The sequence below is a fragment of the Trachinotus anak genome, unplaced genomic scaffold (genome assembly GCF_046630095.1).
Source record: "Trachinotus anak isolate AG129_WGS33_773 ecotype Australia unplaced genomic scaffold, CSIRO_AGI_Tana_v1 ptg000015l, whole genome shotgun sequence".
In the NCBI taxonomy this organism is placed as follows: domain Eukaryota; kingdom Metazoa; phylum Chordata; class Actinopteri; order Carangiformes; family Carangidae; genus Trachinotus; species Trachinotus anak.
In genome coordinates, this window is record NW_027273866.1 from 6,180,178 (window position 1) to 6,208,102 (window position 27,925).

General features: G+C 39.5%; 2 protein-coding genes across 5 annotated transcripts in view; both read right to left on the reverse strand.

Annotated features, from left to right (window-relative positions):
* Nucleotides 1–75: 75 nt before the first annotated feature.
* On the reverse strand, nucleotides 76–10,380 carry ncmap (non-compact myelin associated protein). 2 transcript variants are annotated; one of them, XM_071499021.1, is made up of 5 exons: nucleotides 10,181–10,380; nucleotides 9,820–9,911; nucleotides 2,668–2,774; nucleotides 2,131–2,215; nucleotides 76–1,173 (listed from the first exon to the last, which is right to left on the reverse strand). In XM_071499021.1, the coding sequence occupies exons 3-5, from the start codon at nucleotides 2,759–2,761 to the stop codon at nucleotides 894–896; spliced, it is 459 nt and encodes a 152-aa protein (XP_071355122.1). In that variant the 5' UTR covers nucleotides 2,762–2,774; nucleotides 9,820–9,911; nucleotides 10,181–10,380; the 3' UTR covers nucleotides 76–893. The 2 variants fall into 2 exon arrangements, with proteins under 2 accessions (XP_071355122.1, XP_071355123.1); XM_071499022.1 differs by having other exon boundaries at nucleotides 10,168–10,337.
* A 4,024-nt stretch (nucleotides 10,381–14,404) lies between these two features.
* Nucleotides 14,405–27,925, reverse strand: part of rcan3 (regulator of calcineurin 3) — a 40,868-nt gene continuing 27,347 nt past the window's right edge. For all 3 annotated transcript variants that reach the window (XM_071497908.1, XM_071497909.1, XM_071497910.1), the window contains 3 exons: nucleotides 21,542–21,715; nucleotides 20,239–20,410; nucleotides 14,405–17,628 (listed from right to left, as the gene is read on the reverse strand). In XM_071497908.1, coding sequence (XP_071354009.1) covers nucleotides 17,474–17,628; nucleotides 20,239–20,410; nucleotides 21,542–21,715 — 501 coding nt within the window. In that variant the 3' untranslated portion in view covers nucleotides 14,405–17,473. The remainder of the gene's footprint in view (nucleotides 17,629–20,238; nucleotides 20,411–21,541; nucleotides 21,716–27,925) is intronic.

Below are 27,925 nucleotides of genomic sequence, written 5' to 3' on the forward strand. Positions count from 1 at the left end.
AGCATAATTTTACACTTCATTCCCCGTTTTACTTCACGCTTTCCTCAACAAATTACAAATCACAAACAGGTCAGCCACAATTACAAATATTACATTTTATTTTCACTTCTTCTCATTTCATATAGAACCACAAACAATACAAATACAGGGAGCAACGAAAATAAAGTGCAAAATCCTTTGGCGTCAAATTAAAAAGGATTCATGTCAGCGTGATACACAGGCACTCTGTGTCGCTTTGTGGTCCCTTCATTCTACATGGTAAAAAAAAATATCCTTAGGCAGAAGACTAAGACAGTATGATGCAACATGAACCGGATTTAGTACAAAATATTGCTGGTCAAAATATCAACATATTTCTTTAATTATACTGGTAACCATTACACACATTAGTTATGCTCTGTCATACTGTCTTTGTCTTATACTGTACTAATTCTACATTTACTCCTGAACCTGTATGGTTCTCCTTAATACAGAAATGTACCAACTTTGTCAAACCATTACAGTCTTTACTACATATTTTCTTCATTGTACTAGTGGTGATGGGACTCCAACAAAGAATACAAACAGTAAGAAACGTATGGCAACTAAACTCTGAACACTGAATGTAGCCTAAAAGCAACACTTCACAAGAAAGTCTCAGTTTTCTGTCATGCAACATCCTTCATGCAATCCATTGTGTCTGTTTCTGGTACCATTTTGTTCATGATGTATATTTTTGTATATCAAAAGGACGTTATCCATGTATTCACCAGCAGTGGCTCAGTTGGTGGAGATTGACAGTGACAACACTAATGTCACAGATTGAATTTCCACAGGATTCAGTCAGCACACAGTATGTGTTCATGGGTGAACACATCAGTCAATGCCCGTTGTGAGGCTAGCCTGTTCTGGTGCTATGTGTTTCCTAATGATGGAGTGTCATGTATGGTGACCACAGTGGAGCTGCTGGTGGTGCTGAACTGCTCTATGTGGTTTCCCTCCACGCTGTTGAGCTCCACTCTGGGCAGCTGGAAGCCATTCTCTGTGGCTGGGTTTGAATTGGCGATGCCTCCCGACACAGAGTTGACTCCCACGGGGCTCAGTGGCATGCTGCTCTGACCTGTGGATTGCGACATCTTCGGACGAGGTTTGGAGCCACCGCGGGCTCCCAGGACTCTGGATACATGTGTCCGCCTGGCAACAATGAGACCATGATGTTAAAACAAATCTCACATTACTCACATACTATTTGGTAGACAATTATTTAGCAAATTGCGATGTTTAATTTGAATTTGAAGAAGCCTGAAAGAGTAAAACTATTCAGTATTTTCCAAAAAAAATAAATTAAGTAAATATATGGAAAAGTCTTTGGAAGAAATAGTTGATTCTCTTCTATCACATTCATCATTTACAACCCGTCAGATTCATGACATGATAGATAATGCTTAATAATGATTAATAAGATAATGATTAAGACTTCACACACAGGACAAACCATCTTATAATATATGATGAACTGTTGTGAATTAAACTCCTCAACAGACTAGATAGTAGTTACAATTATCTCATGACCAGCTACAAAACAAAATGCACCCTACAAATTATATCTCAAAAATGATAATTCAGTAATATTATAATAAACTGACAGGGTTTATTCTACTGAATAAAAAGTACTGTTAATTTTGATATTTGAAGTACATTTTGCTGACAGTACTTTGGGACTTCAATACCAGTCAATCTGCTATTGTTACTTTTACTAAAATAAAAGATCTAACTACTCCTGCCACCAGTGCAGAATGGGAACAACAACAATCCTCTCAGACTTTGTTTGACCTTCCTTGAATTTAGTTAAAAAACAACAAAAACAAAAACAAACAAAAACAAACAAACAAAAAAAAAAATGCTTGTGCAACTTACAGATACATATGATCTGTAAAAGGGGTTATGAGTAAACACTGTGTCACTTTATAGGTTAAAAGCCAAAGAAACTCTGACTTGCTGTGATAGGATAAATATGAATATGTTTATTTTCTATGTAAAGGCTGCTGCTTTTTAGTAGCAGTCTTCTTAGAAGCAGATATAAATAGCATCCTTGTTGTTTTGTGGCTCAGAATAAAGGAATTGTCCTGTGAAACAGGAATGTGGCCCCACCTGTTGTATGTCTTCAGGATGAGCAGCAGAATGGTAAGAATGATGATGATACCTATGACAATGACAGCGATCATAGCCCCGGAACCTGAGAGACACACAGAGAGGAGGAATCGGCGATCAGCACATTGAAAGCTTGTTTTTTTGGTCATGTGCGTCTCTCATGGTGCAACTTATTTTGTGTATCCTCCAGAAGTAGTGTAGTAGCTTAGCAACGGCATTGCTCACAGGCAAACAGAACACAGCAAATAGTTTCTATTAAAATGCAAGAGTGCCACTCCTGCACAAACCATCTAGATTAGACTGCATGATGCAATAGGTTGTTAAAAGGGAGGCTTGGTTTATCATATGATGTATTTTGGATCTGAATCTCCACCATAGAGGACACTCCTTAAGATCTGATGGTATCCACAACAAAAACCTAATCCACAAGGGTGTGCCTTATCAATATGCAACTTCAGAGGACAAGGAGGACAAAACACAAACATGAACGCAATGTGTGAGCAGGCGCCCACACACACACACGTGAGGTATCCTTACTCTGGATGAGAATTTGTTCTCTGGACTTTGTGACAGAGGTTGTGTTTGAAGGAACTGTAGTGTTGGTCACAGGTGAGACAGTTGAAGCTTGCATCTTCAGCAATAACCTGCAAGAACAAAAAAGAAATCGCTTTAGCCAACTGTATACTCAGTGAAAGCATGACTACGCAGCACTACACTTATGTGAGGATAATATCCACATGGATGAAACAGATTCTGCAGATTAGATAAGGAAACAAAAACAGGACGAGGAAAGAATTGATGTGATTTGAAGACAAAAATATCTGTGCAACACAGCTCTCAATAAAACCAGTAGCTGAGGGAGTGGCAATAAATGAACACGTTGTAGGAACTACAGGAATGAGGATCCTCAACAGAACATCATGTATGAACCACTTACTGTATAGGAATGATGTCCTGGCCATGCTTCAGCTATTATTAAAATAATTTTTAAGTACAGCTCATACTGTACACTTATTAGCAATCAAAACACATGTTAATGATTAAATCACTCATCACAATGCACTTTGTACTCCTGTTTTCTGAAACATACATCTCTCTGCTGTTTTAGGAAACTATTTAACCATTTTATAAGACCAGCAATTATAAAGATTCTCTTCTCCTCAGTGTAATGCTAATGAACTCATCAGAAACAATCTTTTCTGCATCTCTTCTTAGTTTGAGCTTGTAAAAGGAAAACTGCAGGTGAAGAAAAAGTGGCACACACACCTAGAAAATGAACTATTCAATCATTCTATTGAATATCTATAATGGAACTTTATAATGCTGTACACTTCCTAATAAAACGCTGTATTGATGCGATTCGTGTTCTCTTGATCATAACTTTTATAGTCATCCATCCTGAACAATGCATACTCTCAAATGTCGTAATCTTGATCGACATATAATCTACTGTGATGCAATTCTTATGCGTCACGCCGAGATCCTCGTTTAGGAGGATCACTGATACTGTTCAGGAAACAATCTGCACAGAGCTGTAGGTCAGGGCTGTCCCCATAACTGATACTTCCCCCTGAGTCCAGATAATTTGCCTTTATAGCAATAATAATAACCTTTATTTATATGGACCTTTTCTTAACAAGGTTAAAAAGTGATTTATAAAAAGAATTAAAACCAGACAATGCAAATTAATGTGTTAAAATTAATGAAAAAAAAATATTGCATGCTCTGGAAACTCACTCACATAGTCACTTTGTTGATAAGATCTATAAAATATTAGTTCAGTTTCCACATCTCTTGCACTACAATCATCATGTTGCGGGTACTTTTGTAAGTCTTGCTGACTTCTGAAATAAGTGGTGACTTGTCTTTTGGTGCTTCTTCACCTTCAGCAGCTTCCGTTTAATCCCAACAGTGCAGTGTGTAAACATGTCATCGTTTCAATACACTACCATACTTCACATTATACGGTGCATGGAAGAAAACAGAGGCTTTGCATCAATACAGTGTCACAACTACGACATAGAGTGACGTTGTATTGTGTCTGCTGGGGGTGAAGCACAGCAGCACAATCAGAGCAGGTGCGTCAAGCGGACAAAATTTGCATCGGCTATAAAAAGCTGAAAAACCTGGCACACGGAAGAGCAGCCGCGTGCACACACACACACACACGCATGAACACACACAAACGCGCACATATACACACACACAAGGCCCATACATGCTGTCTTTCTTCTCCAAGTTAGATTGACTGTTCTATTGATTACATTCAAATTCACAATAAAATGCACAGAACCCACAGGTCCATAGCACCACAATCTGTGAAGTTACCGCCAAACACTATCAATGATATAAACCACTGGCTGACTTACTGAGAGGTTTCTGACAGACAAGAAAAAAAAAAAAGACAGCTCTACCTTTGTTTTACTGAATGAGTTCACACATGAAACCCTGGGGCCGAATAATATATTATAACTCCATTGTTACATTTCAAGTATGTAGCTGGTGTGGTCACAAAAAGCTTCTTAAAATAAAATGTGGGATGAACACCTGGCTGCTGGGAGATACACTTTCTCTTCTCTCTTTCACACACGCTTACAGTAGCGTGCCTGTATGGAAAATGAGGATGGAGCCAGCAGCTGGTTAGTGTAGCGTAAAGACTGGAAGCAGGGGGAAACAGTTGGCCTGGCTCCTAAGGCTCATTAATTAACAGGTTGTATCTCATTTGTTTAATCCAAACTGAAGCCAAAGTATAAAATGACAATTTGGAGGATTGTTAGACTATTTCTCTGCCTGGGGCACTAAAATATGTTAACTGGTGAGCTTCAGATCATGGGTGCTTGTAGGTAGATTTTGCAACTTTCAGACAGAACCAGGCTAACTGTTTCCTCCTGTTTCCATTCTTAATGCTAAGCTACGCTAACCAGCTACATATTTGATCCGCTCATTTAACTGCCTGCAAAAAAATGAAGAAGTATACTTCCCAAAATGTCGAGCAATTGTTCTAAAAAACATTCTTTCCTCCATGCCGTAGATGTTTGTTTAAATTAGGTATTATCTTCAGCACTTAAAACATTTTTTTTAGATTATACCCACTTGAGTTCACACAGATTATTAGATTTCCTGTTTTTTTCTGTAACAGGGTCATCATTTGTAGAACATATTCCTCAAACTAGGATTTTGGCATTTTCTCACTGAGATGTGATGAAAGGAGTTTTAATTACAGCCAGTGCTCAATACTCGTGTGTACTGTACATCTTATCCAGCTTCCTGCTCCACAGCAAATATTGCACAACCAACTCTCCCTGTGTTGACATACTATTAAGCATCGAGATTAGTAATGACATATATCATGTTTGCTGTTTGCAGAGGTGACAGCTTCTGATAAGTGGCTAAGTGATCATATGCTGTATAAGGTTAGTAACACCTCTGTTTTGGTAACATGGTGGAGAATACAGCGTGCTGATGACGTTGGCAAAGTTATGCTTAAAGGGCACAATACTAACAATATTGCCTCAAGTGATAATTTACAGAACAGTTATCAACCTTTTTTTTCTGAATCTGTAGACACCGTCAGTTCTTGAATGTACAGTAAATATGAATATATAAAGAAGCATTTGAACATTAGGTCCAAACAAAGACACATAAGCTAAGACATTCATTTACCACATAAAATAGACCCAATTCTATTCTGCCTGTACAGTATGGACTTTGTACCCCTGTGTGGATACTTACAAGATATATATTGTTCACAGTGTCATAATTCTGATGGACAAGATTGTACTGGCAATTAGCAAGTTTCATGCTAATGGGACAAACATGATCAAATCATGCTGTTAATTTGATGACTGATAAACTGTTTTCTTCTTATAACAAAAGGATGATATTAGAACATTTCCTTGTTACTGTTGCTTTTATCACCACTTTAATCATATTTCTGCCAAACCTTTAATAATGTATAGATGGATGAAAGAAAAGCTACCCTGTGAGGAAAAACTATTTTTTCAAATACATCATCTAAAGTCAGCTGGAAACTAAACTTTGATGCTCGGTTTTAAAATTGCACTTAGTTTTAACAAAGTTACTAGCTACTGAATACAGATTATTTGTAGTGCGTTGTCATAGCAGTGCTGCAGCCGCTGCAGAGGACATCACTGCCAGCTCCAAACAAAAACTGTCTTGGCCAGCACAACACAATTCTACCAGGGGTTATTTGAACCAGCTTTTGTCAAAAAGAGGTGAGGGCATGATTGCAGAGAGCAAAAGACAGATAGACGTTCTTTATTGTTCCAGGAGGGAGATTTGTTTTCACAGCCTACACATGTTCTAGCAAAACTGGGTTATTAAAACCTTTGTTGTATGTCACTATGTTGTTGCTACTGAACTAAATACCTGAATGATTCTTTGACGTAACCTCTAGTTAGAAAATCACACGCTTCTCAATGGCATGTATAACGCATGCGACTGTAGCCCTGGCAAAAGCTGGCATTACATCAATGATGGGTGGGTGTGTCGTACATTGTTCATCAGAGTGACTGCAGGTTAGGTTTAGGTGTAGGTTTGGTGTGGAAAAGGTCATGTAAGTATAGGGAGTACCCTCACTTGAGGAAACAGTTACAGTGAACACACCTCATGCTCCCCCTCAATACGTAACTAATCCGTGTACTGATCACCATCCTACAGCCAGTTCATGACTGGGCTTCCTAGAATAGAAACAGCTTGTGCTCGCTTCTGCCTGAGCAGCACATACAGCACAAGTACGTAAGTGATACGCATGAACACAAACAAACAAAGAAATGCTTGAAAGTTCTGAAAGACGACCGCCCGAGGTGAAGGTGAAATCTGATGTCTAGCCAAAAGGAATTGACCAACATGGAGGGAATGGCAGTATAACAATGTCTAGTATTGCATAATATCTCTCTACCAGGTTGCACACTACTGAAATACAGTATTAATCTCAAATTAGTCACCCACAGAAGAAGTGTTGAGTCACATTCTCTATTGTCACAATGAGGGAAGGGAAAACTATTGGGGAAATTGAAATGTGACTGCCAGTAAAGCTCAGTGACTTTGTGAAGAACAATAGCAGGTAGTAAGTTCAAAATGTGGGTAAGAATTGGTAGAGACCAACATTATCATAAAAACCTGCACAGATTTGAAGCCAGGATATTCTTACTGTAATGCAACAGTGCTAACCACAAAGTCAAGTATACTGAATATTCATTGGCTGCATCAAGATATTACAGACTTGATATGTTTTTAGCTGTTGTGGTAAGTGTGACTTCATATATTAATTCATTTATTTGGCGTCATAATATGTATACCGTGAGCATAAAAGCATCTTGTGCAGGAGGTAACATTGACCTCACTGTGAAATTTGATCTCACTTATGTGCATCCGTGTTACAGTTACAGAGGATAAGCTTTATTGGAATTAATCAGTTATTTATAATTTGAATAGTTTTGTTTTGTTTTTTTTTTAAATTTAGCTTTACTTTTTGGAGGCTATACATTATGTTCAGACGTCAGTATCTTCTGCAGTGTAATAATAGTTTGTTTGTTGTTCTACAAATTGCAGCTATTCACCTACACTGCACATTCAATATCCTTTCTTCCACCCTCAGTAAACAAATCATTTATTGGTCTGTTCAGAGAGATGTCTCTCAACACAGAAAAGGAACAATTTAGATTCCTCTTTTTTTTAATATGAGGCAAAACCAGGTGAAGTTGTTTCCCCTCCGCATGTTTCCTGTGCACACACGTTCATGAACACATTCAAAGCATGACCTTCATCGAATGGCAGTCGGGGTTAATATTTGAGCAGTCAGTTTGAAGCAGGGTAATAAGACATATGTGGAGCTATTAGTTCAGCTTCGCCTGGAAGAGCAGGCTTGCAGGGGGAAGTCACAGCAGAGAGGTCATCTGTCAGATGTAAACTTCCCGTACCACTTGTTTTCCAGACGTCACATTGTGTGAAGTGGCCGAGTTTGAAACAGATTGATGAGTGTCTGTTTTGATACAAAATACTGGACTGATATTTGTATGAATTAAACTAAACTTTATCATTCTTCAAACATGAAGATGATGATATGGATGAGACTGAATGCTGGTTGGTTTGTTTCACTGTGAAAACTTTAAAAACTGACATTTTGACAGCTACTGTCAGGCAGTGATGGTTTTCTGAGTTTATTTACTGTAATCAGAGGCTGCCAAGAGCTTCCGTGGGAGTCATTTATTTAGGTATTTCTAAGCCTGATGAAAACTGAGAGACCTGCCCAAACTGGTTGGGATGAAATTTTGATCATCCCATCAGGATATTCTGGCTCCTCATGAGTTTTGTGATCCGATAAAGTCATGTAGTAGAGCTGAGTTTCCTTTGGAGTTGCATTACATTATCTAAAATGATCAATTTCTATCTAGCATTTCATAATAAATTTGAGTTTATTGCTCTGAGCTACTTCATAGCTTAGTATGACTATTGTATTTTTTTTCATCAGAAACTTGGCTTGCTGGTGTACAGTACAGTATGCTTTCGAGACTCACATATTTCCAAACAATGCTTATCAGAGTTAAAAATGATAACAAAAGAAACTACATGCTTATCATCTACTGAGCCAGCCAGAAGATTATTTTCTTTTTCATGGGAAAATGGTCACTTCATTCTGATTTCCCAGGTAGGGTTGGGTTGTGGTAATGACTGAGTCTGGCGGCTTAGTAAACTCTTTAATTGAATAATTTAATCATTAAAATGAGCTGATGTCATATTGTGAACCCTGGATAGAGGCAATAGATTGTTTATTGCCCTTTATTGCCTGTTTTTCAGGTTTTTGTGCCTTGGGGGTTTAAATCTGTCTTTTTACAGTCTACCCATGTGTCAAACAAAAACACACCAATAACTAGATGATAAAACAATAAAAACATATTACTTTAACTAACATACTGTACAAACTAGTCTCTGTCCCAGTGACATTTTATGGTAATCCAAACTGTAATTTTAGCCCAATTTTTGCTGAAGCAGTTTATGCACAGCTGGCATGTAAACACAGTCAATAACCTTTACAAGAAGGACTATAGCCCGACTTAATGCGTGAAAAGGAGTAAAACACACCAGAAGAACTAGAAAACTAAAATCTATTCTTAGAACTACACAGTCAACTCCCCCTGGTCAGAAAACCACAAATTATCACATCACCATCATTACACTTGCATCACATGCAAACTGAGACCGTTGAGCTTTGAATTAGCGCAGCAGTGCTGTACAAGCTGCGGCCACATTTTCCTACAACGTAGTGGCAACTGATGTGATGATAAATGCAGCCATTCCATCAAACAATCACTTATCAATAAGAGATACAGAGGCAGATAGTGATGGGAGCTGAAACTGAATCTTCCTCACTCAGACATAAATCTGTGTCGTTCCACTGGTTCAACAGTAACAGCAGCTTTATTAATCTGAGACCTGGAATGTGAGCTATTCCCTTTCACCTGAGACTCACCCGCTGTCTCGCCATGTTGTCTGGGGGAACCCCACCCCACACACACACACACACACACACACACACACACACACACACACACGCACACACAATCACAGTGAAAAATGACTCTCATCCGCAAGTGATAAAGTTTAGGTGGAAACTCTAAATCTACCAAGAGAAAGGAGACATAAGCTGTGATTAGCCTTGTGACTTACCTAACCGTCCCCTCTTTGCCTTCTCTAGATGGGAGCCTGAACAGCGCAGAGCCCCCTCCCTCAGCTGACTGAAGGGGGCATAGTCCACAGTTCTGTGGAGGGAGACACGAGGGACTAGTAAAGTGTGTGAGCTACTTCAAGAGAGGAATATTAAGTCCCAGGTGCTGCTAAAGTGACAGTCCCACAGGTAAAGCAGACGGGACAGACAAAAACAAAGGACAAAACAGTCTAAAAACAAGCAGGGATTCCTGAGTGTGTGTACGTGTGTGTGTGTATGTGTGTGGTTTCTGTGGGAATCAGAGTGTTTATGTGAAGAGGAGGAGGAGAGTGAAGAGGAGGAGGAGGCACCTCGCTTGCTCACCCGCTGCTCCTCGCTGAGAGTAATAATGTGAGGCAGCTGGTTTTTCAGGTCCTTCCGCCTGGCCCCTAGGCGTGCCGCGGCCGCTGATCAAAAAAAAGCAAGGATCCCTTTCCAGAGTTGTCTGCTCTGTTGTCGGCTCTCACCATGATTACTGCCTCTCAAAATCAGTCTGTCTGCATCTGATAGGATGTCTCACGTGAAGTGTGGAGGGTGTGTCTCTGTGCACTCTGTTAAAGAGGATACAATTATCTCAAAAGTAAAATCTCATATTTTAAAATCCACGGTATGCACTCGTTATTAAACTGAAAAAAACCCCCAAAAAAACCGTTATCACTATCTCCTATGGAGATAACTACATGTATTGAATGTGCAATTTTGATTTGTTGTGTCGACAAAGTATGCGCTTTCAGTGTTATCACAAATCCCTTCATGAATGTGTTTTTATGTATGTAGTTGAAAATTAACTATGTGAATTACAATACTTGTTCAAAGGGTGCTGGGTGTGTTTGTAGAGCAGATACTGTTGTATGTAATGGCCTTTTCTTTTCTCCTATCCAAATATAGGGACACAAGGTCCATTCAAACACTTGGCAACATCTGTGTGAAAGTTGTCCACTGAACAAACAAAACGTTCTTACTGGCACTAATTTGCTCATCTTTCCAACTCTCCTTCTATCTGTCCTGCTCTTTTTCTCACACATAAGCTCCTGTGACACACTTTCCCCCAACACTGCCAAGTCGTCAGGATTGAGCCTCATGTTACCTCCAGGGGCTAGGTGGTGCCCACGACTATACAGCAAGTCAGTGTTGTGCCTTTGTGAGAAAGTGTAACTAAACTTCATTTGGGCAGACACACATTGTTCTGCTTGACCGAACGGGCTGAAAGCGCTGACTTCAGTTGTGCACAGCACTGGTGTCCCCATGTCTCTGCGTTTTACCGTGATGGAAGACCATTACATAAGTCCAAAAGCTAGAGGTCAGGTTTCATGGAGAAGAATACATCTTTCAAAATGGCATCCTGGTATTGTGTTGGTTTCAGTCCAGTGAAAATGGCGTAAACAGCCTGTGTGCTAATATTGTCTGATTCCACTGAAGGTGAAACAACAGGTGGAGTGTATAAATAGATGAATAAATAAGCTTCATTTATCCATAAAAAATTAACTATTTATTAATCAAATCTTTTTATTAGGAAAACTTTGTTGTGTTTCTCCTATTTGGCTTTTGCTTTATCTAACAGTCTAATAAGGTTTCTAAATCTGCCTGTTATATTTTTCATTCTTTGGAAAGCTCCGTAAGAGATATTTCTGTCTGGTAGGTTTCCAACTGTAAGGAGGGAGAAGTATCAGCATTTCTGACACTAAAACATGCTCTTGTCTTCATGCTTTTTCATTTTTGTCTCATAATGTCAACTTTTATTGTAAAAGTAAAAGTACAGTGGTCTAAAATTATTATATTACTGTATTTTCAGTCCATGAGGCATATAGTTTGTGTCTGCTGGAAAATAATAATTAATTCTTGTGTATAGCTTATGAACTGGGGAATAAAATGATATATTAACTATACCGGTTGGGTTAATTGCTCTCTAGATGTTTTCAACAAGATCAGCTAGTGATTCTGTGACGCTGTCATGGATGTATTATACTACAGCTTCTTAGACACAGTGGCTAAAGGCTAATATCAGCCTGCTAACCAAACCCATTATGCTAACATGCTCACAATGACAGTGGTGATGCTAAGCAGGTGTAACCCTAAACATGACCACTATCATACTTTAGTATGTTAGCATGCTAAATTATACTAAACTATGATGATAACAGTACTGATGCTAATGGCACTGAACACACAGTGCAGCTCATTCATTTTTCAAGTCATTAGCCCACCATAAACCAAAGCATTGAACAAATAGAAAGTTTGACCACAGCAACGTTAAGGTTATTCTCTGGTGACCACAAACATCCGTAACTTACCAAATGTCATGGAAATCCATTTAACTGTTGCTATTTAAGTCAGAACCAAAGTGGTGGAGCAGTTGACAGTGGCGTCCATCCAGCCTTGGCTAAAGCATTGCTAAATATTCACTTGATTTAGAACCCGAGGGTGTTTAAGGACATCATAATCTCTTACAGACCACAAACAATAAATTGCCATTGAAATCCAAAACAGTAGGTAGTCCACTCACTGTAGGACTTATTACTTGTATTACAGCATTTATTTATGTAATTATTTATATTATGCATTACAGAATCTACTGATTCCACTATGTGTGCTTTTAAGGATCTGCTTTACCAAAAAACTGCACACAAACACACACAAACACACACACACACACACACACACACACACACACTAACAGTGTATTTCTGTCTGCTAATGACTAATGCCTCACTTAGCATTCCTGCTTGAGCAACTGAGATGTTTCTATTGCGTAATTCTGGAGAGTACCTTTAAAGGAATCTGGAGGTATTGGCTCCATTAACATCCACGGGGCCCACTTTAACCCGATCTGCTCCCCTAGGGGCACATGCATCGTCACGTTCAACAGTGAGGGTTATTGTGAAGAGGAATTTCCAAATCCCCGCACCGTGAAGAGAAGGCTTTTTGTATCATGGAGAAGAAGACGCAGAGTGGTGCAGAGCAGGTCTCATCTCATTGCTGTTACTGAGTCCTCTAACTAACAGTCATCCTTTGTTTTGATCTCTAAGATTGACTAGATTAAGTATGTCAGTGGTGACACAGGTAACCTTTATGACCTTGGACGTTCTGTGTACGTGCTTTAACCGTGTACAGTTTTGTCCAGACTAGAACAAACTCATTTAGATCTTCTAGACACCCTCTCCTTTGCGAGCAAAACGTGTGCTTACAAAACATGTTTTTGTGAAATGAGAGATGACAGCGTGCCAGTTTTGGCTTTGTTGTTTTTTCTCTCCTCATGCCATAATAAGATGCAGTTTGTCAGAAGGAAAGGGATGAGAGAAATCTATTGTTACAGGACACATGAGCAGTCATCTGTCTTTTCTTCGTGACTGACACAAGGAAACTGCAGCTGTGAAAATCAATAGGCAGCTAAAGTGCAAGTCATGGCTGTATTTCCACACACTCACCTCACCTTTTATAAATTTCATTTTCAGTGTGGCCCACTAAAGGAATCATTAACTCAACATTGCTGTCATTGTCTTTACCACTGAAACAAGGACCTGACCTCTGAGAATATTAACTGTAGGTCGCTGGGGGGAAATATGAGGTGCTAACTGCAAGTGACAGTACTACTTCCCTATTTTAGCATTATAAAGTAAGATTTAAATAAATGCCAATGCAGTGATAAAGGCTTTTCTGTGTATTTGATAACCTTGCGTGGTTTGCACAAAACCAATAGGAATTCAAACACTTTGAGACACTTTCATGAATAGTGACAAGAAAACAGAAAAGAACTAGAGATTTTAAGATGATAAATGTTTGGAACAGCATTTTGTGTGTCTATGTGTGGATGGAAACTTATTATAGCATTTGATATTTTCATCTGCATGACTGGACTGATGTAACGCGTCACTCCGAGTCTTTAATGTATTATTATTACATTGCAGTCACAAACCTAGGGGTGTTTTCTTGCTACTTTTACACAAGACTGAATGTCTACAGCTACACTAGCGGCTCTGTGAGGCTATACTTAGACATGGTAGTGAGCTAATTGCTAACTCCGGCATGCTAACACATTCATTTTGGCATTTTATAATGTTCATCGTGTTCACCTATTAGTTTAGTGTGTTAGCATGCAAACATTTTGGTAATTAACACTAAACAAAAATATACCGCTAATGTGGCTAACTAAAAAAGGTTGATTAACAACACTTAAAGTTTTGGTGACATTTTCACCTGTAGATACTCTCCTGGATTTAAAAAAAAAAAAAAAAAAAAAATCTCCAAGTTGCGACTTAGCACTTCTGGCTCATCTTCGATTGGGAAATATAGCAACAATTTGCTACATAACTTCAGATTCACTAAAGGATTCAGGAAATACCTTCAAAATAGTGTTCTTACAGAACCTTAAGATTTTTACAAAAAATACTTTCTTTAGATTATTTCTCAGAAAAAAGGGGTGCTTAGCTGAGATATGTTCAGATGAACATATGTCAAACAATAAATCTACATTTTGTTTCTGTTCGTTTGTTTGCATGTCAAGTATAGCCCCTAAAGTAAAGAAACCCCTAAAATAAACAACACTAAACATGGCTTTTAAGAATAAGTCTTTATGTATTTCTCTATGTGAAACAAAGGACTAGTATACTACACAAATAGAAGCGGATACTGTAAGAGACAGAGACCATCTCCGAGAAATAAGTACAGAACATGAAAATACACATACCGGTATTATAGAACTGTAAATTATTGCTTGTTTTGCTACTTTGTTTTCTGGATTCCTACAATACAAGACACAATATTCATATTTCAACAGAAACAGTACAACAGTGACGAACTGTATTATTGACCTTTTTAGTAGACGTTCCCCAGAAATAAAAGAAACATTCAAACAGAGTCCATGTTGAACACAACACAATGACAGTTGGTTTTGATCGAGCATCTTCAGGACTTAGTTACACATTTTTGTAATTTTTTTTTTTTCCCGTTACAACATTGCCAAGAGAAGCCGTAACAAACTGCACACTGGGACTTGCCTCAGCAACAAAAAAAAAAAAACCAAACAAACAAACCAAAAAAAAACCACTTGGCATATGTACATAAATATACAATTTCATTTCAACTGTCACCAAAATGCACCCAGTCTGAAACACCATGAACAGAGTATAAAATTGTTTCCTCCTGTTCCACTGCTTCCTCTTTATCTTAATCCACCTCAGTAGTTCCACCAATCTGCTATCTGCTTAGATAACCGTGACAGCTTCACTGTAGTGCCAATAAAACTGCACTCTGCCAGCACGGTGAATTTCAAAGAACTGTTTAACTTTCTCAGAAGATAAGATGAATGCTTCATGTGGACAAACAAGAAAACAAAGACATTGATTTTGTTCAACCTGTCTCATTTTAAACCTATAACTGTACTGCATGTCTACACATTTTCAGTAGCAACACTCCAACTGATCCAAAAGGCCTGAAATTCTCCATGGTTCACACTAGCAAAAAGGAAGTGGAGTGTTTCACTCACTGCAATATGCTGGTGAAAAGGCTAACCAGGTGTTCAGCTTGAGATAAAAGAAAAAACACAAGAAAGAAACAGAGAAGAAATGCAATGTGCTTCCTACTTTGTCTCAAGAAAGAGAGTAGTATATCAAGGAAACAAACAAAACACTGGACAATAAAGTGCTCACATGCAGATGGACTTTTGCCTACTAATATTGTTATATTGCAAAAAAGTTAGATTGGATTAGATTAGATTAGTTGCTGCCTAATGACAAATAAGGTTTAGACTCACTGCTGACACCCAAAAGCCCTGTTAGAAACATTTGTTCCTGTTGCTTCTAAAGCACTGAATCATTTCATCAAATGCGTAAATGAAATACACTAATCTGATATGAGACTGTGGGAAGAATTCAATAAAAAAGAGGAAAAAAGTTTAAGAAAGAACCTTATGATTTTTAGTGGAAAAAACATTATGTTAATATAAAATAAAAATGCAAGAAAGCACTGCAGTTAGATTGGGAAAATATGATTTCTTTGTTAGTTTAACAAATATACAGCAGTGTCTTTGAGTAAGAAAAATCATTTTATGTTTGGATGACAATGTGAGGTGAGTAAATGCTTTGGTTGATATCTCATGAGGCTACCTAATTTTCCCTTTTCTCAGCAAAATGCTTCCAGGTAAACTACAAAATCTAAAAGGACTATTTCCACAAATCTATGCTATGCTCAGCTATTTACAGCAAAAAGCAGCGCAGTATTCTGGTGCGCAGCAGGAGACGTTCGAGAACCCCGCAATTGCTTGGAGATATCAAGAGATACTCAGTGCAAAACAAGCAGCAGGTTTCAGAAGAAAACCTGACACGTAGAAAGTGGGTAAGATCCAAAAACATAACCAAGACATTAAAGATATGAATTACAGAATCAGAGAAAAAAAAAACTAAATATCAAACCCCTTGAACAAAATTAGGGGGATGAACTGTTCCTTATCCATCAAATACCCCCAAAAAAACCAAAAAACAAAAAGGACAAATTTGCCATCACATTGAAGACTGAACTGTCAATCTTCCAAAAAAAATCCATTAAGCCTTTTTTTTTTTTTCCAAAGACATCACTTTAAACTCTGCGTGGGGATATGCACTTGCGTCAAAAGCATCACACCATTTCCCTGTCATCACAAAGAACAATAAAAAAACACCTCAGCTCCTCATCTATAGCAGTAACTAAGCATGCAAAAAGTGCTGGGGTATCAAATACATAGTAAGAATACACATCTAGTAGTTTAGCAAAAAACAACACCTCTCCAAATAAAAAAGACAAAAAGCGAAAACGAGCGGAAAAAAAAAAAATCAAACAACCACCACAACTTTGTTAGTCACATATGGTGCTTCGTGCTGTGTGTGATGTTAAATAGGTTCCTTTTTCTTGATATATCTTGTTAGTATTTGTGTTTCTGTACGTATTTTTTGTAATACAGTATATACATGCAGACAAGAGCGGGAACATCGCACACTCAATCTTGATGCAAGCTGAAGCTATAAACCAGCAGATATGATGGATGGATGAAATATACCAAATGTGTATATATATATATATTTATATGTACACACATATAGATATATTTCTAGGAAAACAATTTATTCCAAAAAAGAACAGAAAAATGTCTTTGTCTGGAGGTACTACATGTCCTCAACCAAAGGTTATTGTACATACAACTGTGAGACGAAGGGAGAGGTATGGCTAACAAGCTAACTAACTAGCAAACTACTGAGCAGGACTAGCAATGAGAGCTGAGTGTGTGTGATAAGTGACAGGTGCCTGCGTTGGGACAGGTATTTGGACCCCTCTTGCTGAAAACGAGGGGGCGTTGGTGGGGTGGAGGCAAGCGTGCCCGCCGCTCCCCACACTGTCCGCAGAATGTGATGAGTGTGTGTGTGATTCTCATCCATCCCCTTCAAGCCACCTCATTCCATTGCCACGCTCCCCACAAACACCGTCTTCGAGCAATGTTTGTTGGTTTGTTTTTGCTTGTAGTTGAACTGAAATGAGGGGCATCAACGCTCTCTGTGAGTGCAGAGACGAGAGAGAGAGAGGGCAGGTGTGTTGCGGGTTTAAAGGGCGGTCGGGGGCCGCGCCGATGTTGGGGTGTGGGGGGAGGCCTCTCTAATTGAAGACCTTGGGGGGTCCGTCGGGACGTCTGGTCTGGACGATCTGCTGCTTTGGCCGTGCCGCCTCATCCTCCTCCGTCTCGCTCTCGCACACGTGGACGACCACGCTGGGGGTGGACTCTGTCCCCGCATGCAGCTCATACTTTTCACCTGTGGGGAGGAAGGCAAGGAGGAAGGGATGGAAAGAAAGGCAGAGCAAGGGTTACGAGTGAAATATTTCCAAACTAAATACCCCACTTTCCCATTCTAGATAATGGTTGAAACTGATATACTGACTGACACATTGTGGGTTTTGGTTGCTTCATGGGACTTGGTGACAACAAGAAAAATATAGAAAAATGACAGCCTGATATTTTAACTACAGTTTTGAAGTCCTTTACTCAAGCATTTCTTTTTGATGTTGCTTGAACTTTTAAATCACTGCCTTTCAGAGCTCTTTAGCAGATTACGTTGCAGATTATTATTTTACAAATATACCTTTGATCAGCTTGTAAATTGCAATGATTGTATTAATAATGTGATAATAATAATTTACTATGATATATACAATAATAATGCTGCTCTGCATAGGGGAGGACTTTCATTTTTAATACTTTAGCAGCTACATTTGGCTGATAATTGTACTTTTAGTTAAGTACCATTTTGAATGCTTGACTACTAATTTTGCTTATGCAAAAGATCTGAATATTTCTTTCACCACTGTTGCTAGAGAGACAAAAACAAGTGTCTTTTCAAATGGTAAGACAGGCTCTAGTTGGAATTACATGACTATGCAATTTATTATTTACTATTGAGATTTATTTAGAGAGCACTGAGAGAATTTTTACAGAACATAATAATTTACTCCATTATGTGGAAGGACATGGATTTAAGAGAAAACAAATAGACTTTTCCTTATAATAGTGCTGCCATTTGTCCAGATGTCCAACTCAGTGGACATACACTTGCGAGATTGTATCACAGTTGCCATGGAGATGAGATCAGACAGCTGGCAGACAGGAGGAAATTGGTCTAGTAGCTTTTCACTGTTGTGCCAAACAGAGAGATGGACAGTGAATAGAGTCCTGCTGTTACCGCAGGGAGTTGACAGAGGGAGTCAGCGCACTGTGCTGCAGCCCGGTGCTAATCTGATTTTAGATGCCAGGATGTGAGGCGAAGAACAAAGCCATTTCCTGATGCCTTGTGTTGTTATGGTAACAGCAAAATGTGTCAAAAGTGGTCCTCTGGGGTGGATACTGTTTGTGTGTGTGTGTGTGTGTGTTCGTGGAAAGTTTAATCATGTTTTTGTTGAGAATAACAAAAAAAAAAAAAAAAAAAGATAACACTGTTCAACTGAATACAGACTTATACACAATGTTTTCCACTTCATCAGCATGAGTAGACCCACATACACAAACATGGAAGGACATTGTGGACATGGCACACCTTTCCGTGTGTGTTGGGTGACATTTTATAAAGGTTGCTGCAATCTAAAATCTTGTCGACAACTCAGACAGAGGAGACATTACTGAGCACAAAAGCGGCTGGGGAACCAGGCTGCAGGGAAAGGTCTTAAAATCCTCCAAATCTAACTGTGCTGAGCTGCGACACATTTAATACACTTGCTAAAATTGTGAAGGGACATGAACTGCAAAAAGATCTGTCTGTGGTGCTGTGAAACTGATCTACACTCTAATCATTACACTGGTTTGTGGGGTAGTGTTACTTATTGCTTTCTTTATAGGAACCGACTGTATTCCCTCCTCACAACACACTGTTTACGATGATAATAGCGGTAAATCTAGCAGATGAACATAGTCATTTCAGAAACAATGTGCCTTTGATTTCAGACACAGGTAGACAAAAGAAGGCTTCTCATTTCTAGCCTGCAGCTGTCAGTTTAGTTGGCTGAAATAAGTGTAACTGGACGAGTTAATCAGCTGTAGGATAGCTTTTAAGGGGTTCAGCTAACGTCAGCTCCTTTGTCTCTTACATACGCACGTCATGGCTACATGATGCTAAAAGAGGGAGGCTAAAGCTAACAGCTCCCGAACAAAAAGTTTTCCTTCTCACCTGATGATCAGCTGATGAGCTGTGTGGACGAAAAGTAAAGAAACACATTGTTCTTGTATTGAAGGGTCGAGTTAGTTGTGTCCTAAACTGAAAGGATTAGCTAAAGCTTAGCTCCACAAAGTAATGGAGTTAGTTAATGAGGTGGGCTTTCGCCATGGAAGTAATGTTTGTTTAATACTGTAGGTGGTAAGCTCGTTAGCCAGACATGCTAATGATGGTATCTTATGTTAGATTAAACCATAGACTGTATATAAAAAGGAGTAAACAAACACACTGTTTTGCTCTTGTGGTTTTTGGTTTCAGAAAACCCATTAAAAAACTTGAAATGCCAAGTGTCACTCTTGCTATCCCACTTTTGCATTTGGAGAAATCCAAAGATCACGGTTTGGTGGAGGGATGTAATGAATGGTCACTTTACATTTTGCGAAGGGGCACATACACAAACATGAAAGGTGAAGAAAAGTGAAGAATGAAGCAGTGATGATTCAACGCCCGCCCCCCCGATTGCATTGTCCTAATTGCCTCATACACACATAGCTTTTCTATAACACCCGGCAGAGAAGTGTGAAAAGATTTCCTGTTTGTATCTGGGTTACCATTCAGAGATGAATGACTCAGATTACATTTCTTTATCGTAGACTGCTTTCTGAGTGTTCTCAGTGTCAAAGTGCATACAGCATTAGCTTATTGAAGCGAATGAGTACTGACCAGGTCCTAGCTTGGCGACTGCACACAGCAGGTCGTAGTTGATAACGGGTGTAGCATCTTCACTCTGGCTCCAGCCCACTGGTGGCGAGGCAGGTGGCGAGATCAGAAACTGTTTGACGGGCTGGGGAGGGGCCAGGTACGACTTGTCAATGTCCTCATCGCCATTCTGGACCTATTGGAGAGAAGACGACAACTGATGAGGGCCGTGGTGATCTAAACAGAACATCACAGTGATATCAAGTGTGTGAAGTTGTTAAAATTCCTCTAAAAGAGTATTTCTTGTATTTAATTCTACTCTGTACAGATCTCATGGTTCACTGTTTCAATACAATAATTATTGGACATAGCTTGTCCTGGATCTCTGTACAATGAGTAGAAGTACGAGTAAATTGATATTTTCTTGAATCTTTGAAACACTAGTAGGAAGCTGTGCAAATTGAGTCAAATTGGGTGAAGCTGCTGAAGGTCCTGTACTTTTTAAATTGGAATCCTGATACTTAAAAGCACATTAGGTTTACAGTCACAGCTTCAGTCTTTTAGTCTCAAATCGCAGGCTCCTTCCCATGAGGGGATTTTGGTGTTTTGATAGCTGCCAATTGCCGTAATTACAATACCTACATGTGGCATCTGTCTGAGCTGTAAAATCCTTAATCCTCTTATATCAAAGTACTGAGAGGTGCAGCAGGGGTCATGTATTTGTGACAAAGTGGGCATCAATTATAAGTTGACTCATGATTTCCCAGCGAGCATGAATTTGATTGTTTGCAGACCATATGGCATCTAAGTATCTGGGCTAAAACCAGGTTCAATTGGGTTAAAATGTGTGTGTGTTTTTTTTTAAGACATCCTGGTTATATTTAACTGCTGTTTTGACATATTTTAGTGACATTTCAATCAATTATGTTTTGAAATATAGTCATTTAAATGCTGCTGAAACAATGGTCATATGTAACAAATGAGATGCCTAAACATTCAAATCCACACCCACTCTAATCTCATTGTTTGCAGATATGACAGAGTATAATATGCAAGTTCATCACATCGCACTCTTATTTTGTGCTCCTCTTATTTTGTGTTTGTACTAAAAACACATTTCGCTTCGTTTCCCCACGGGCAACATGCAGGCACACACACACATACAGCTATGGTGGAAAAGAAAATAAGAATTCATGTGTTGAAAACGCTGGAGAGAATGATGCACTAGGGCATAATCGTCCATGTAAATAAGCAGTGCTATTTCTTAGATGGTCCTCGTCCCAGGCCCCCTGCCTGCCCTTTCCCAGACCTCTCAACTGACACTCACTTGGGCAAAGTAGAGTTTCAGCTTCTTGCCGTTGAACTCTGACTCGTGCAGCTCGATGCGAGCGCGGGCAGCGGCCTCTGGGGTGCTGAAGTTGATACGGACTCTCCGGAAGCTTTTGAACATCTGGAAAGTCGTGTGTTCGTCATAGATCCTAAACAACGCCTCAAACCTCTCCTGTAGAAGATAAGAAAACAGACAAGCGTACAAATTAATTAGTGACTGATATCTATGTTTTATGACTGAGCAGACTGTTGTTTAGCATCTTGCACACTGTAGAGGAAACTCAATTTACCCGCTCAAGGTAAAACACTCTTCATGGAAATAATAATAATAATAATAATGTGAAATGGCATCAACAGCGAGTAGGCAGGAGTTACAGGTAGGGCTGAACTATATTATATTTTGATTGTTTAGCCACTAAATTGTCTAAGAATAGTGACAAGTTTCCATCACAATTTCCAAGAACTGAATTAATATCTTCAGGTTCTTTCTTCTTTTGTCTGACCAACTTTTCAAAACCCAAACAATATTTAATTTCCACTGATCTGAAACAGAGAAAATAGCAAAAGCTCCCATTTCAAAAGCTGGAACCAACAGATACTAACCATTTTTGCTTAGTTAATTAGGTGAATAATTGTTGTTGACTTACTTTCTGTTGATCAGCTAATTGTTTCAGCAGTAGCTACACAGGGGAGTGGTTGCCCTCTGGCAAAATGTCCACTGGAGCATGTCAATCATTCTTCTATTACTTGATTTGTCACAGTGTATAAATAAACCTTCAAATGAACTTTACTAAATCACTCTCAATAAGTATATTTTCTTTAAATATCCCACATAAATTGTGCTGCGCTTTAATTTTTTCTTGAAGGATGACACATTTCATGCTGAGGTAAAGTTTGGTACTTCAGTTATTATTCACCGACATCTCTGTCTGAGCAGCAGACGTGACTCTAACTGCTCTGCACCTATTTCATTTGCCATCAAGTTAATAGGGAAATTACATTTCCTGTTTCATGTCATTTTCCTGCAATCTTCTCTGTCTGTCTCACAGTTCTCTTTTCTCACTCCCCCTTTCCAGATTTTTTCTATCTTTATGTAATTCTCTCCCGTCTCTGATCACTGCACCCTCTGCCTTATGCATCACACTTTGTTTTTAACTATACCCATATGATATATTCCCACATCTCCTATGTTTTTTACTCAGTCCTCTCCACGGGCACCAAATTGGCCTCCTCAGCTGTGAACTCAATCAAGCAGCTCAGTAGGAGGGAGAAAGGAAAAGGAAAAAGGCCGCCGGGAGAGCTGGTTTCTGAGTAATCAGTCGCGCTATTCTTTGTCTCCTAGCCGACCATCTCCAAGCACAGGCAGAAACATGACTATGGAGCCGAATCTTCTGTCCAAGAATCAAGATGGACGATTGACTGAATGTGCCAGTTGAATGGCAAGACTTGTCATGAACTGTACAGGCCTGATCTAGACCGCTGCAAGTTTTCACAGGTGCTTCCCAAGGGTGCTGTCATGCCATTTATTCAGTGTTTGCTCCACTCATTTTAGGCCACACAATCACATTCTCACACAACAATTTCATCACTTTGCACTGTGACAGCCAAATTTACACAGCATACCAAGCAAATGACCGTGCTGTTTCCTTTTCCTACTCTTTGTTTTATTCATGTGCCCAGTGTCCTGAGAGCCACATGTGTGCACTCAGTGGCATCATTATCAATTGGTACGTGCCACTATTGAATCTGCCCGGTTGTGCTGCTGAATGACACCTTCTATGTGAATATATGTTGTTTTCCGTTAGAGGCCGTGGGAGACAGAAAACTGAAATACTCCCACAGCACTTCCTTTGTTCGGCTGACACAGCACCTCTCACCGAGATGGGAAGGGTACCTGTTACCTGAAGGCAGCATGTCGGCTGTGAGATCTGTCTCTGCACATTAGTGACAGCTTTGTGATGGGAAACACCAGGTGTCTATAAACTCAGCACACTGCAATGAAATGAGTGCATAGTTCTGTCTATGTGTCCTGTTAGATATATATATATATATATATATATATATATATAGAGAGAGAGAGAGAGAGAGAATATCCATGTAGAATATATATATATATATATATATATATATTTATAAATAAACTTGTTTGTGATTCAAAAAGCTATTATACTTCTATTATACTTTAACACTTAATAGGATTTATTTTGTACATTATGTAACACAACACAAGGATTTGGGTGTGCTTGTCATAACCAATGAGCCAATGTGAAAGTCATGTCATAATCAGAGGGAGGACACGCTTTAATGACATATTCTTCACCATATGTGTGACGTAAGCTGTGCATTGCCATAGGGCTGCAACAATGATTATTTTCCATTATTATGTAACCTGCTATTTATTCTTCTTTAATCGACCAATTATTTTGTCTCTAAAATATCAGTAAACAGTGAAAAATGCCCACTGAAATCTGTCCAAGTCATATTGAGTTGCTTGAGTTGTTTTCTCTGACCAACAGTCCACAACTCAAAGATATTGAGTTTGTCATAATATGAAACACATTGTTATATTTTACTTCAGGACTGGAAAGTAAAGAGAAAGACGATAGGCATTATTTGCAAAACATGTTACAATTATTAATTAAGGTATTACTGTTTTCAGTCTGTGATGACTGACTGTTTCCATGCAGCTAAGTGCTGAGAATTTTTAGCTATTGTCAGTGTCAGGCAGTGAATATGCTCTAAAATACTGGCTGGACTGCGCATCTCTGAAGAGAAATCTCATCATCACCCTGTCTGACACATGCAGAGTTATTAATGATTCAGCAAGCTGTGAAACACAGTTATGCTGCAGTGTGGTGTACACTGTCGTAATGCAATTTGCATTTCAAAAATAAGCAGATTAAGGCTTTTACTCATAATACCCTCTCCTTCCCTTCTTGTTTTATTTCCAGTTTTTCTCCCCATGTAAGTGCATCTGCTCTTCCCTTGCTGAACACCTCGGGGTAGCTGGCTAAACTTCAGGGCTGAGTTCACCTCCGAGCTCCGTGATACCATTTTTAGCCAGGTCTGTAGCTCACCATACAAGGTGCATTCTAAAGCAGAAGCATGGGAAAGAGGTCAAGTCAGGAATGTTTGAATATCTTGACTCCTTTTAAGCATTTTGAGGAGAATTACAGACTAACTTAGCAACTAGAAGGCAAGAACCTCCAAAAGCCAGAGGAGAGGGAAGGGTGTGACTCACCGCGATGCAGGGACAGCCAAGTGGTAAGCGTGCTCATTTAAAATTGACTCTCTCGTCCTCACAGACAACAGTCGGCTGCAAAACTGAAGCAAACCAAATAGATTCCTCCCTTTAATTGTTTATAGTATAAAGAGTGATATATCAAAACATCTTATCAAAGAGGTTACAGAGTCACCCTTTGCAACACAGATCTGTGTTTTAATCCATCTCCTGTGAGCCCCCTTTTTTAAGAATCTTATTATTTTTTTCCATCGTGTTTCCCGGCGTTTGAACCCCTGTTAAAGCCAGAGAAACCAGGACACACCCTGTAGCAGAACTGTTTATAAGAGGCTTTGAGGTGGACACAACAGATTTTTCAGTGACCTGATAGGGCATAGTTTTGATTTTCATACACTCACATGGACACTGTTGGTGTTTAAACTCACATGAATTGATTTTTTTTTTTTTTGGCCACTTTGGAGCAGTGAAACAAACACATCATTGACCTATTATCATACTATCGGTGTATAAGGATGATATGTTAGCAACATGTTAGCAAACTGTTGATAAATCCAGCAGATATGGAGCAAAATTAGCATTCATTTGGAGTCGTGTTTCTGGGCATCTGATCAACATTAAGTCCAATATTCACTTTTCTTTTTTTTTTGTTCTCCACCAAGTCCTGACAAGAATATTGCAGTGCAGCTGTAAGAAATTGAACTAAACAATTGTAAATCATAAACTACATCTTGATCATTTCTGAAATGAGAAAAACTAAGTTTCTTTACAATCAAACTCAAGACATTTTACACCGATGAGCTACTGTTTGTTTGCAAACCCTCCTGATTTGGGTTTAATTATAATTAGCTTGAGAACAACAACAATAACAGCGATAGCACTTGTTTGGCCTATCTGCAGAGCCCACTTAAGCTTTCATTCAAACCGTGAATTTTCCATGAGCCTTAGTCAGCTACTGTGACTCACATGTCATCAAACTCCATGTGTGATAACCGATAAGGTAATCTTTCACATACACACACACACACACACACACACACACACACACACACACATACACCTAAACATACACACACAATGGATACTTCCTTAACCTAAATTGATGTTTTGGCATCAGCGGATATGTGGGAAAGCTCCAAGATCATGTTCCATAATAGCATGTACTGTTTGTTTTTAACCCCGCTGACACACACCCACGGCCGACTGGTGTGTAACAAGTGAGCGTGCTGATCACTAATTTATGTGGTCTCTATGAGCGGACATCCTGAGGGAATGAGAGGAGGAAGAGGAGGGGGAAACGAGGAAGAGGAGAGGGGGTGCTGAGTTACACCCGGCTGAATAGTGGCCTGCTCATCTGCCATCGCAACGTTCCCTGCCGTGACCCGCTCGCTTTGTTCTCTTTGTGTCTGTGTGTGTGTGTGTGTGTTTGAGTGTGAGTGTGAGAGAGAGAGAGAGAGAGAGAGAGAGAGAGAGAGAGAGATAGCAAGTGGGTAAGCATGTGTGTGATGTGGACAGTGTGTTCAATGTGTTTCCAGAATTAAATAGCTGGTATTTCTGTAGGCACCCACACACATGCACACGCACAGAGGGCATGTGTGTGCGGTCAAACAATGTGACAGGTAGCACCATTAGTATCTAAGCACAACTGAAGGACGACCCGTTGACTGTCAGCAGATATAGACTGATAACCACACAAAACACACACACACACACTCACACAGCTTGATCCAGCACCTGCTACTACTGTATCTGCAGTGAGTGAGAGTTATAGGACAACAGGTGAGAGAGGAGAAGAGAACAGCATGTTCTTGTTTTTCATTGTCAACAAGGCAGATAACATCTATTGAAGAAGCTGGGCGAAAATATGATTTATCTCACTTACAGTAGCTAGGTAACAGGAAACAAGAGGAGGCTTCATATATTTGGAAAACAAATCATGAAAAAAAAAAAAAAAAAAAAAAAAAAGTTTATAAGCCGAAATTCACCTTCATGCTTACACATCGAAGTTCACTCACAGGTTTTGTTTTTCTACCAACAGAAATCTGATGTGTTTCGGGCGGGGGCAGCTAAGAGGAGGAGGAAGGTGTGAAGTCACAGCTCTCAAATAGCCGACAACTTGGCTTGATTGAAACGGCGAGTGCGGTCATTCCTGCTGACTGCATGTTTCTCCATGTCACCTTTACATAACATCCTGGGTGTACCTCAACGGGCTGAATTCCCTTCCCTTCCTGTCCTAAACTGTTGCATTACACTGCACTGAGGTTGCACCACTGAGCTGTTGCACTGAATCTCTGATCTTTTCCTCCCAACTTAACTTCTATGACAGGGAATTATACTAGATTTTTAGTCTACTATGAAGCACTTTTACCTGGATTTTCTTTCTCCAGATACTCAAAAGCTGTCCTGTCTCCTACAGCAAGAGGACAGTGATGGCCACACTTCACTCTCAATAGCTCAGAAAATGCCTCTGGTAGTAGAAAGTGAAAGAAAAATTTTGGGGAAAATAGACGAACTGCTGATTGTAATTTTATAGTAGTAACGAAGTCAACAAGAATATAACATACAAAGGGGCCAAACAAACAAACAAAAAGTAAACCAGGATTATAAAAAAGCCCATGTGGAGAAATGTAAAGCTTGCTAGTGGACTGCAGCCACTCCACTGATAGCTGCAGGGTTATCCTTCAGCAGATTGCCTCTTGGGTAATGAGGCAGTTATGTTCCTGACGGTAATGGAAAGGCTGTCATCACAGTGGCAACAGGACATGACTGCAGGCATGACTCACATTCAGCGGCACAGGGAGGCAGCGAGCACAGAGCCAGCTAGTGGTCCCGACACGCAACCGTCTGAACAAAAGATCAGCTGGCTTAAGGATGAGGCGCAGGTTTATTGGGTGATGTCAACGACAGGGTTTCATCTGGGGCGAAGTCAGGCGGCAGAACAATAAACAGCAGTGATTGACAGAGCGGTGCAGAGGCAGATGGCAGACAGGCAGGGCGATAAAGCTGAGGCACGAGCAAATCTGTAGCATGTATCTACCCCACACCTCTTCCAGGTAATGAATCAGTCAAGTGGTGGAATTAGGTGTAACCCTGTGACAGATGACTGTGACTTAAGTGTTTTCCTTATGTAAAGGCTGGATTAAG